Source organism: Mugil cephalus, chromosome 15 (assembly GCF_022458985.1).
Source record: "Mugil cephalus isolate CIBA_MC_2020 chromosome 15, CIBA_Mcephalus_1.1, whole genome shotgun sequence".
Lineage (NCBI taxonomy): Eukaryota > Metazoa > Chordata > Actinopteri > Mugiliformes > Mugilidae > Mugil > Mugil cephalus.
The window spans coordinates 16858476-16871514 of NC_061784.1; the positions used below are offsets into that span (position 1 = coordinate 16858476).

A 13039-nucleotide genomic window follows, 5' to 3' on the forward strand; every position below is an offset into this window, starting at 1 on the left:
GATGAGGTTTAGGGTTAGGGGTGAGGGGGTTAGGGTTAAGGTTAGGATTTAGGGTTAGGGTTAAGATTTAGGGTTATGGGTGAAAGATATAAATGTCTCACACAAGCAACAGGATGGAGACATGGCAGTAGAGAAACAAACCTGCATAGACATGATCTTGCAGATGCTAATATTAGAAACATTCTGCAGATTAACTTTCTCAATCAATAAAACATCAAATTTTCATGACCAAAAAAAAATTGCCAGAAAATTTTGCATTAAAGCTGTGAGCTCCAAATACCATAAATCCTTCTGGGGAATTCTTTTGTTGAGCGAGTCCCTTTGTAAGATCTGCCGTATAATGTGACCAGGGCTCAGTTTACCTCACACCGAGTGTCCCCTATGGGAAACCCTGTTGTCTAGAGCCCTATAGATTGCGTCAGCCTTAGATCGTATTGAGGCGTAGATCATGCTGCTGCCACAAGGCATTTGCATCCTTTCATCAGTGCGCTACTAATGTATGCGGCGGCTGTGCCTATACGTGGCTTCATTTGGCAGCAGCGAAAAAAAAAAAAGCCAGGCCCACGCTGGATACACGCTGAATACATCTGCAACTTTGTGGGTCACCTCCAGAGCCTGATTAGAGCTGGAGGGTGTCGCCTCGCTCCGAGCCTCGGCCTTCCTCTCCACTTTTTATACACGGAGGCTCGGAGACTTGCTGAATCCCATGCCGGCTAATTTGAATTTTAAACCTTCCTTGTTTAACCTCTTTGGCCCCCAAATGTACTCGGAAAACAGTGTCAAGATAAGCAGGCATAATGAAGAGAGACAGAAAACAGACACAAGGCAATCTGCTGACACCAGGCATGAAGGCAAAAAAAAAAAAGAAAAAGAGGAAGGCTTAAAAAGTAATGGTTGTTTTATTTTCCATCTGGACGATGAATTGCGATTCAAATTAACAGTCACAGGATGTGACGGCCTCAGGGCCCTCTTCAGCTGCAACTGGTAACTGTTTTCAGGAAAATGGCAAAAAAAAACTAAACAAACCAACAGCTCACTGTTCACTAACTTCCCAGGAACCAAACGCCGCTTGGTTTGTTTTAACGGATGCTAGTTCCTCTAATGGTTAGGGTTAGGGTTAACAAACAGGATAACAACTGGTAACTGTTTTCAGGAAAATGGCAAAAAAACAAAACCAACAACTCACTCTTCACTAACTTCCCAGGGACCAAACACCACTTGGTGTGTTTTCACGGATGCTAGTTCATCTAATGTTTAGGGTTAGGGTTAACAAACAGGATAACAATCGGAATAAAAATACCTCACGTAACCACCACAATCAGGTTTGATTGAGAGCGGTTGTGCGCTCCTGATAAAAACCAGGTAAACGCTTGATTGCATCATTTCTCTCTTATTGGAATAAACCCATTCTTTCTTTGGATATATGCCCCACGTTGGGTAAATATCAGGTGACGTGACAGGCTTCCTGGAGGGACAGAAACACGGAGGAGGCGGCAAAAAAAATAACCAGTTGTTCAAACAAGTGCTAGAAAATATCTCCCTCTATTGAATAAACAGCGTTCTTCTGTTGTGTTTCTGACAGATCTGATGCTCCACAGTGGGCGGAAACATGTATTCAGTTCAGATTGATGCACTGGGACATCTGATTTGATCATTATATTTAGATTAGAGTAGATGGGATTCATATTTATTGTCACTGCACATGTTGAATTCCAAGGCAACAAAATGTAGTTAGCATCTAACCAGAGCATGTACAGATATGAGACCGATTCTGATTCTGAGATGTGGATTTAGATCAAATTAGAACAGTTAGTGTCCCAATGTACGCAATGACTTTTGACAGCAGGATTTGTGCAGCAGTGTATTTACAGTATGAAACTACGGTTCATAGAAACTGTGGCAATTACAGGAGACTATATGTACAGGAGGATGGAAACAAAGCCACTGACAAATGCGATCTCTGTAATGGGTCTCTGTAAAAGCTTGAAAATAGCGGACTGTTAAACATGTAAATATGGGTTTCTTTCATTTCTACTTAAGGAGCTAACATTTGAAAGTTAATCTAATTGGCCGCATGTTAATGTTATGTAATTTAAATCTGATTTTAATTATGCTTGCATAGCGTATTGTAAAAACAACAACAACAGCATTTATCCAGCTTTACTTCACTTTATGAACTTGATGTTCACTGAGAACTTTGTTTGCGAAGCCTCGAATCACCTTTTTTTTTTTCTTTTTTTTGAAAGAACCTCGATCGACAGACATCGGAGTTGCCCCTGCATGACACGCAGTCTTGATCACAGCAAATTAGCAGGAAGAAAGTGTGGGCGATGCCGCTTTGTGTCTCTTCAAAGAGATCTTCAGACTAAATGTATCGTTTACCCCGGAACGCTCTTTAAAGCTCCTCTTTTGACTAACTGCTCAGTAAATATTTGATCTTAAACAGTTGTATCTGGTCTGCTCAGCAGGAAGTCTGAAGTGATAGATCCTTGGCCTTTAATCACGAAGCATTATATCTTCTCTTAGCTGTTGCCTCATCCACGCGCTATCCTGGACCACGAGGGCACCACATAATATAAGTTATGGATGATTTTATGGTTGCATATAAAGGATCCATGATGAAATGTTCCAAATGTTGCAGTGGTGGTGTCACACTGGTTATATATTCATCCTTTTTAATCTGCATATTATGCCTCATTAAAGCTACACTGTGAATTTCATTTGGAAATCATCCTGAATTACTAAGAGAGACCTAAGCAGATAAAATATTCCATCTCCTGTAATTGAGACCCTTTAGATCCCCCCATCGTTTTCATCGCTGTGTCAGATACCTCCCGTCCACAGGAAGAGATTGATTCAAAGTTGAGATTGACTTTCAAGGTGTCGCACCACACCTGCTAACTCCCATCAAACTGAGAAAGTCGAACTCCTCAGTCTCAAACAGGTTCACAAAAAGAATCTATATTTGTGCTGTTTTGTGTCGTGTGCTATGTTCCCTTTAACATTTCCGTGTGTTTTTGCCGCTCAACACGTGTGCCTTTAACCCTAGGACTTCCAAGATAATCTGCTGTCAGCGATGAAGAGGGAACTATAATGTGATAGTACACATGAGGCAAAGCTATTTTGACCTGAAGGAAGACAGAAAATTGATCTTCATGCACACCTGGGGAAAAAATGTGACAGCTTTCGGAAAGCATGTTCTCAGCACATGTGGAATTGTGTAATGTGAGATTCTCTGTGGTGCTATTGTGAAACCTTTGAAATGAGAAAAGGAAAATGTTGACTTGTGCTGTCAGAGTGCTGACTTTGTGCAGATTTTGATCCATTTTCTTGGTTGAAATCAGTGACAGGCACCCTGCATCTGTTTTTGGCGTTTCTTATCTTAGAGGTCTACTAGGGCCCTTGGCAAAAATGTCCAAACTAGACTTGATCATAGGTCTGTGAAGGTTCTCAGTCATCCAGGTCACGGTAATCTAAAAATGGACTTGCAGAGTTTTGGGAAGATTTTTTGCTGCTTATCCGAGTAGCTTCTTAATTTCTGAGAGACTGACAGTAAGTTGAAGTTTAAATAACTCTGTGGGTAAAACCCATCAGGAATTTGCTTGACGGACTCGGTCATAGACGCCAGAGATGGACACGCTGCTCTGCTAGCTAGAGCTTAACTACTACAGTGTAAAGATGCGTTGCCGAAACAAGGTGAAGCCTCAAAAGTGAAACCAAAGCAAGTAGAGCCCCCCCTTATGACTGGCTGCAGTATAGGTAGTATAAGCTCCACCCCCTCGATGTTAGTGATTGGGACTTAGGGTCAAAATCAAACACACACAAGTGCATGTTAAATATTTTTTTTACTCCAGGTAATTTTAGGTAGTTATTACAATGTTGGTGCATATTCAAGTGACCATTTTTCTGAGAAGTTTTACTTTTTGGCGCCATAGAAACAGGATATGGAGATCATGATTACTACACGTTGCCATGCCAACAGGCACACCAAGTAATGTAACACTAGAGGAAGGTATTTATTTAATTCCCTATATTTAAGGTTTGGTGCTATCTATGTGGTGTTATTATTATTATTAACTTGCATTATCTGCTTCGCTTTCTACTTTCTTGGTTTCTTCTTTCTCTTTTCTTTCACAGGGTTAACTTCTTTACATTTTGACCCGATCATCACCATTACTTAACAACTTCAATGAGTCATGCACACGCTTGGGAACGGCTGAGTTGTGTAAGTTGGGGGTCTTTTAGTTCGGTCTCCAACTGTCAACCTTCTGTTGCCACTGCTGTAGTTTAACGTACATCACCCCCTGGGCGCCTCTTACTGGCACAAGACCCAAGCAGTTGCCCATCTTGCAGCTGTGCCTCTGTTTATCTTTTCCTTTTCTGTGATATTGTTCTCTTATAACTGACTCATAGCGAAAAAAACATCTGAAGGAAACAAACTTCAGACTGTTTTATTACTTCTCTACATTACATTTTTTTTGCCCCGGTCAGACCTTGCATTAAGATCCATCCTGGGGAATCCGGTCACAAGCGGCCAGCTTATATTATTGGTGTGAACATACCGAGGGCATATCGTAGACACATCTCAGCGGTACGATGTCTGACCACATTTGGAGCCGCATTTGTTTGCATTTGACATAAATCCTTTGGTCATGTGACTGCCTGCTCAAAATGGGCCTCATTCGCTAAGAAAGAAGCTATTGTAAATGACCACAAAAAAGTGTCGTAAGTGATGTCTGTTCATTAGTAATGAGAGCCTTTTTAAAATATTCTGCCCTTTGGGGGCGCATGCCAGGTGTGCACATGGGTACTTAAAGGTGACCACCGACCACGACTGGATTCCCCGGGTCTTTCCAGGGTGGTTTGACCTCCACAGAGCCAGAGAGCACATGCTGCAGGGTGGATCGTATCTGGCCATCATAACTGTGTTTCTACTTCATTGCGATTTTTGGTTGCGCTACGATGTGACTGCTAACATGGTCACTCTCATCTCAATTTGGTTTAATCTGATGGAAATGTGGTAGACATGTGTGCACGCATCAGGGGCCACATAATGCGGTGAAATGTGTGACGAATAGCCTGCAGAGTGACTGATTTACTCCAAATCACCAGAGGGTTCCGATTTCATGCTCACGCATGGGCCGAACATACCTTCCCCGGCGAGGCTGAAGCCCGAATGTAATTTCCCAATGCATACTGATGAAAACTGATAAAATATAATGCCACACGCAATTCCGCGCATTCAAGATCATCCGGCCGCACTTCGCCGGTAAAGGTTACCCAGGTCCGGCTGGGATAGAAATAGACATTCCTCAAAGAGAGGCAAAAAATAGGACTGCGTCTACGAGTGTTTCAAGTGCTAATGCAGGCTTCATCCCCGGGCTAGCGCATCTTTTCATCTGCACTTTGTGGTGCATTCCTGGCTAACTAAATGGTAATGCGAACCGTTTTAGATCGTTGGGTTTTCTCGGCGAAAGAGTCTGAGCGCGGAGTCGTGAAACATTGACAAGCGAAAGTAGCTGTTTGTCAAGTATAACCGCGCGCTGCCTCACAGAGCGCAGAGCACTGCTCAAGTTTTTTTTGTTGGGTGAGTTGAAAGGCATCATTTCATCACTCTAAATAACAGCAGTATGGTAATGCTCGCAGCAGAGTAAAAGGAGGGATTGAATGAGGGGGTTAGATAAAGATCGATAGGGAAACCCTTCATGGTGCAACATTAGTAATGCTGTACGGATGCTCCATCTCTCTCTCTAAACCCTCTCAACAATTTTTTTCCTGACCTTTTCCTTGAAGAGAGGTTTATGCACTCCTCTTTCCCAAGATCAAATGTCTGCCCTTCTCATAACATCCCCTCCATATATTTCCCCTTGACTAGGCAGACTGCTTTTAAGTTTGACAGCTTTTGTCATGGCGGCGAGACGTACAGTTAAGTATTTTATTTAACTATGGAACTGGGCTTTTTTCGCTTTAGTCAGCTGAACGCTTTGGAGGAGATGAAACGGCAGCACAGCCGAAACTTTCAGATCCTTCGAATTTTAAAAGCCTTCAGTCTGCGGCGTGTTTGGAAGGAATATGTTTGCAGAGATTATTTTTTTCCCCCTGATATGTTTTTCTTCAAAGATTTCTGATCCTCTACTAGCCAGGCATGTATGTAGTTGTAGAGTTTAACCTTTTGCATTTTTGTGCAAATGATTGATAACAGCATTCCTGCATTACCTTAGGAGGAAAAAAAAAAAAACGTGCTTTGGATGTTTCTTTGAAAGTTACTTCCAGCACACAAAAAAATACTAAAAAAAATCACGTTGAATTGACTTGAATAAATCGACTGTACTGTGCTCAGAATCGTTAGCCATTTCTTACCTGAAGCGTCAGTCTTTGCAGGTTGTTAATTGCCATAACTGTAGAAGTGGAATGGCATTGCCTGGGCCCCAAAGTGTTTTCATTAATTGACTAGATAATCTGATCAATAGAAAGAGCCCTTAGACTAGAAAACCGCTCATTCCCCTGATGCACGCACACATCCGCACGGAGCAGATGTTTCACGTAATGGGAGCACAACAGGAAGAGAATTCAATTCAATTTGGCCCGAGGTCTAATAGGACATCAAGCGGAGGAGGAAGGCGATAGGGTTTCGCGCTGGAAGCCCATCTGTGTCCGTGCTTCCCTTGAAACCCACCGACCCACTGATTTCGTTACAGGCTGAAACAAGACAAGCACACCCCGATGCATCGTAGACGGTAATCACCTCCTCGAACGATGCCACAAGGGCTCGGGGTTGAGAGCAAGGGGCAAGGATTTGTTTTGCTTAATGGCACCGGGTGAACCTATTGTCATTGTATAGTTTCATTTAAAAGGGATTAGGAGGCTCCTGAGCAGTGGGCAGGTAACTTTCCATGAAAGTATCCGTGTCAAGAAGGGTTCACAGCCCTTAGCAGGTGGTACTGTGGGTCCAGTATATGTTTGAAATGTCTTCCAGCTACATCCAAACTCTCCTACTCTCTGCTGCCATTGCCACACGGTTCATGAAAAGCAGTGTCGTAGGTGTATATTTCGTAGGCGTCTTTAATCTTAATAATAAATATCAATCTCGATGTATTTTCACTTTATTTCACTTTACTTGCTGTACATTGTCAAACTGTAGCTCCCTGAACTTTCCTAAGCTTTACCCAGAGGAGCTGCATGTTGGAACTCAAATGTCTGACTCTATTAAACAGACCGTAACCTGCCACCTCCCCAGCGCATAGTCGGCGTAATGTCCGATTGAGCTCATGTCTGACTGGAGCAGGTAGCTGCCTAGAGACTTCACAGTGTTGTCATCCTCCTCTATGCATCTTCCACCCAGGTGCCGCATCTCACCGAAACCAAAGTGTTTCCCTCTGATGAACGCGCGACACAGGTTATTACCTGCTAACCTGGTATTAACACGCGTCCTGGGAGATCACATCAAAATTGAGAGGCTCTGAGTGTGTGTGTTCACACCCAGCGTTGAAATGTATGTGCGCATATGTGATGAGTGACCATTTGTGATTACAACTTACATATGTAAGGAACATGTAGCCTGCAGAGCATCGTTTTGGCTGCAGTAGAATTTCGTTCAGACGACTTGCCGTCACTGTTTCTGAACCCTGAACCGGTGCTGACTGCTGCGTGTGCACATTGTATCGTGAAAGAAAATAAGGAGCATAATGGTCCGTGAAGCTTCTCTTGCTCGTTCTAATTTATATATTTATCTCCTCCTTGACATGAGTTATTTTAGCGGCCTGCATAAAGTTCAGATTGTAACTTGAACCCTGGAAGCTTCATACACAGAGTAATGTCATCATATTTCTGGTAATAATAAGTCATTATGGGGGAAGAAGACCGAGGGTGCCCACGCTTTTTTGTCTTGCAAGTTAATTTTACAATGAAACTACTGAAAACTACTAAAAATGATATATTTACAATATATAAAATATATACAGTAAATATACATAAAGATATAGATATACACCCTACCATAAGTCAGAGTACAGTGGGGGAAATAAGTATTTGATCCCCTGCTGAATTTGTAAGTTTGCCCACTTCCATAGAAATGATCAGACTCTGGTTTTTATGGTTGTTTACTGGTTATGGGTATAGACAGAATATCAATCGAAAATGCATAAAAAAACACACAATCTAAAAGTTATAAATTGTTATGTATTTTATTAAGGGAAATAAGTATTTGATCCCCAACAATTCACTTAGAATTCAGGCTCCTACAGATTGGCTGGTGCGCATGTGGCACACAGCTGTGCTCAGTCAACTAATTACCAATACTCCTGATCTTAACTCGTCATGTATATAAAGCACACCTGCTCTAAGAATCAGTTTCTTACATTCCAACTTCTACAGCACCATGGGCAAGACCAAAGAGCTGTCAAAAGATGTCAGGGACAAGATTGTAGACCTGCACAAGGCTGGTATAGGTTACAAAACCATCAGCAAAAGGCTTGGTGAGAAGGTGACAACTATTGGTGCCATTATTCGCAAGTGGAAGACCCATAAAAGGACCATCAACTGTCCTCGGTCTGGAGCTCCCCGCAAAATCTCGCCTCATGGAGTGAGGATGATGATGAGAAAGGTGAGGGAGCAGCCTAAAACAACACGGCAGGAGCTTGTTAATGATCTGGAAGCAGTTGGGACCTCCGTCACCAAGAAAACAGTTGGCAACACACTGCGCCGTTATGGATTGAACTCTTGCAGTGCCCGCAAGGTCCCCCTACTCAAGAAGGCACATGTACAGGCCCGCCTTAAGTTTGCCAGTGAACATCTAAATGACTCAGAGAAGGCTTGGGAGAAAGCGCTGTGGTCTGACGAAACCAAAGTTGAGCTATTTGGCATTAACTCGACCCGCCGTGTTTGGAGGATGAAAAAACGTGAGTATGACCCAAAGAACACCATACCCACGGTTAAGCATGGAGGTGGAAACATCATGTTTTGGGGCTGTTTTTCAGCAAAGGGTACAGGGCAACTTCACCGCATTATGGGGCCAATGAATGCAGCCATGTACTGTAACATCTTGGACAAAAACCTTCTTTCCTCAGCAAGAACACTGAAGATGCCTCGTGGGTGGGTTTTCCAACATGACAATGACCCAAAACATACTGCCAGGACAACAGAGTGGCTCAAGAAGAAGCATATTAAGGTCATGGAGTGGCCTAGTCAGTCTCCAGACCTTAACCCGATCGAAAACCTGTGGAGGGAGCTGAAGCTCCGAGTTTCCAAGAGGCAGCCAAGAAACTTGAAGGATTTAGAGACTGTCTGTAAAGATGAATGGGCCAAAATCCCTCCTGCGCTGTGTGCAAACCTGGTGACCAACTACAAGAAACGTCTCATCGCTGTGCTTGCCAACAAAGGTTTCTCTACAAAGTACTGACTTGTGTTGTGCTTGGGGATCAAATACTTATTTCCCTTAATAAAATACATAACAATTTATAACTTTTAGATTGTGTGTTTTTTATGCATTTTCGACTGATATTCTGTCTATACCCATAACCAGTAAACAACCATAAAAACCAGAGTCTGATCATTTCTATGGAAGTGGGCAAACTTACAAATTCAGCAGGGGATCAAATACTTATTTCCCCCACTGTAATTGTTGCTACAGTGTTAAAAGCTCTATCTATCTTTGTTTCTATTCTCTACACCTTTAAAGTTGGTACATACATGTTCTCACACCTCGGGCTGCAAGTACGGAAGCCCTAAGCGGTCATGCGTTCACATATTATTTCCTCCATTTTCCATTGATAACGACTTAATTCCCTCTGTTTTCTCAAGATATGGATATACTTAACTTGAGAGTGTTCTTTCATACATGGCCTGCCATTCGGACTGATGATGCCCTTAGCACTAATAATGTAATAACGATAATAATCGGCGAATGTAATAGGTCTGCTGTAAGGTGAGACTTTTTTTTTTTTTTTGTGCTTTAATGTTTGCCAGATAACAATTATGTTTGCGGAGATCTCGAGAAACCAAGCCTTTGCATTTACCGAGATAATGAGATAAGTAACTCGAGATCCTAAGAAAACAGAGGAAATTAACTCAGAAAATGGAGGAAATAATGTGTATTAATTCATGGCCGCTTAGGGATTCCGTATGCAAGAACAAAAGGACGCAATTCTGTTGTCGCAGCTTGTTTTCGACGTATCAGCCTTTTTCTCATGTGGTGTCTGGCAACTATTCTGTGGTTGGTCAGAAACTGGAAGTGGATGTGGTTAATACGGAAAAGTGGAAATGCTAGCGGGCACTCTGTGAGCTCCCACACGCTAATATCCGCAGTGTGACCGCTAATCTGCCCTGGGTAGAGATCAGCATCCAGCTTGATCCGGTAGTCATCAAAACCATCTTATACATCTGAAAATAGTAAGAAAAGTGCCTCTCGTTGTCCGTCTCCCTCAATGTGTAGCGCGTGGGACGTCCCTACGAGGATTTCCCCGGAGTTGCCCCAGAACGTTACAGCCTGTAGAAAAACAGCGCTGTCCCTTTAAGAAAGACTGTAGACTTGAGTTGTTATTGTTGATGTTATGCAACCACTGAAGTCATGCTGTAATAAAAAATTTGGGTTCAACAGGTAGACGGTAACTGCACATGGCAGAGAACGCAAACTGCTGATGCGCTGTTGTTGCTTTCGCGCACCGATAATGCCAGCAAGCTGTTCATAGCCTAGATTAGTACCTTAAAAGTCTTAATGTGGCCCTGAAGCTTCCCTTGTGTTTAGATTAACAGATGCAGGAGAGAGAAGCAGTCATCAGATGCTTTAAAAGCCGAGCAGTTACTAAATGTTTTTGGACTGTTTGGCCAGCAGCAGGTGCTTGTGGAGCGCGGCAAAGACACATTCCTCTTAAGTGCATCGCTCAAGGCCGCCTCGCGCACTTTAAGGAGGCAGCGGCGAGCGTTACGCATTCAATTTTTAAAAAGTCCCGGCAGGTCTGGAGGATCCAAGGTTTCTCTGAGCTCTAGGCCAAGTTTGATGGAGCAAAATGGTGCTGGTCCAGTGGCTGCCTACGTTTTAAACAATAAAACTGTGCAGGCCTTCAAACGCTGCAAAGAAAGGTTAACAAAAAAACTTTACGTAAGGTGCATACTCTTTTCTGAGGCCGGTATTAGTGGTGGAGTTTTACTGCTGATCAAGACGAGAGCAGCTCCGTTCAAACACACACACACACACATTCCTGTGAGGTAGAGGGCTTCTGGTCAGTAAAGACTACACGGTCCCTAAGTAGCTCCTCTCATCATTATAGTTCCTCCAGCCCTCTCTATGGCTACGACTGCTCATTTGTAAGTGTGGGACGTTTCCCCCGGCTGTGGCTCCATCTTTTGTTGCCCCCAGTGTTTGCCATTCAGTTTATGGAGCCCACACACACACACACACACACACACACACACACACACACACACACGTATACATCCGTGGATCCCTCTCTCTTTTATTATGGGAATTCCAGGCACATGTGAGTGAAGCAGAGAGGCGACCCAGATACCCCTCCCCCGTCCCGCCGGTGCACACACACACCCACACCCACACACACACACCCCCCCACCTCATTCCCATGGATTTCTCATGGGGCTAAGGCAGACGAAAAGGAGGAGGGGGAGGATGAAGGGGAGGAGGAGGAGGAGAGGAGAAGCAGAGCTAGGCTAATTCATCAATAACCTTTACCTAATCCCTCCCTTTCCCCTTCTCCCTCTCACTCTCCTTCTCTCTCTCTGCCCAGAGGCATTCAGGCAATACATCCATCCCCCACCCTACCTCTCTCACACACACACACACACTCCTCACACACAGACTCACTGCATGCACTCACATAAGAGTCTGCCTGAACACGTCCAGAGACACAGAGAGCGGATGAATCGAGCCGGAGAGCGTTGTTTCTTTCTCCGGTGTGTGTGTGTGTGTGTGCGGCGCGAGTTCCTCTGAGGGCTGCGTGTCTTAGCTATGACCCGGAGCTAGAATGGTGATTACAGACTAGAGACTAGGTGTGGCAAGATGGGGCGGCGTCAAAGGCTTTGTCTGTAGTTCCTGTGCAGCCCACCAACCGGGGCGAAAGAGGCTCTGTGCCTGTCTGCGAGAGTGTGTCCCGGAGCCATACACAGTCTGGGATCGAAGGAGCCGCTATGTGGGGGCTGAGCCGCAGACGTGAAGCCACGAGGAGTTAGACGTTCGCAAGTTCAAGAAGGAGGAGAAGCTCGGCGGAAGCTTTGTAGCTTTAACAAGACGACAGGACCAAGCGGAGAAGTGCAGGAGCGTGTTTTCCCCCTTTTTTCATTCATTCTGCAACACATGGCAAAGGTTTTCCGAGGCGAAAGACAAACAGAAGACAAACTTCTGAGGAGTGCCTGAGAGTGCCGCGACGCGTCTGGAGAGGCTTTCCTTTTTCAGGGGATTTCTAAAAGATCCTCTCGATTTTCTTCACTTTTAAAGGATGAGATCCCGATGATAAAACCATTTGGAATATGGGACTTCTAATCTATGATTTGGACCATGGGGACAGGCTACTGTGTTTTTGTGCTTGGCTCTGGGTAATTTTGATAAGTATGTCTCATTTATTCTGTTTGCTCTTTGAGATTTTGCCCTACTTCGAAGGTGTTAGATGTTGTGTTGACTTGTTTTTCCTCAACAAGTAGTTTGCGGGACAGCTGCGAGAACGCTAGTCCCACGCAAGCGCGAGAGAGTCCTGTTTTGTTCTTTTGACTTAACGTCCAAGTCGAATGTAAGGTTGCTTGTTTGCCCGTTTAAGAGTGTTTTTTTGTTTCCCGTCAAATCCAAACTCCGATTAAAATGTTAGTGTTGTGTCTCAGACAACGATCACATGTGGCGCCTGTTGTACATGTTTCGCTGAAAAGCTGCTGGATGCTCAACGTGACGCCGGCCAGTTATCCTCTGATTAGTGTGTGTTGACCTCCTCCCCTTTTCGCCCCAACAGCTGACTGAGTAAACCTGTGTCACTTCCTGATTAAGCCTGATTGATTGTTTTGATTCATCGACCCACTCCCTCTGCATCTCTTTCTCTCTCTC

The 13039-nt window shown here is 43.9% G+C and overlaps 1 protein-coding gene across 2 annotated transcripts in view; it reads left to right on the forward strand.

The window, feature by feature from the left end:
• tmem132e (transmembrane protein 132E) overlaps positions 1–13039 on the forward strand; it is a 381055-nt gene that overhangs the window by 246973 nt on the left and 121043 nt on the right. Inside the window, exon 1 of one of the 2 annotated variants that reach the window (XM_047606912.1) lies at positions 11777–12556. The exons of the other annotated variant lie outside the window; for it this stretch is intronic. Within the exon in view, the coding sequence (XP_047462868.1) occupies positions 12478–12556 (79 nt within the window). The 5' untranslated portion in view covers positions 11777–12477. Of the gene's footprint in view, positions 1–11776; positions 12557–13039 lie in introns of those variants that run through there. 2 annotated transcript variants of the gene reach the window in all.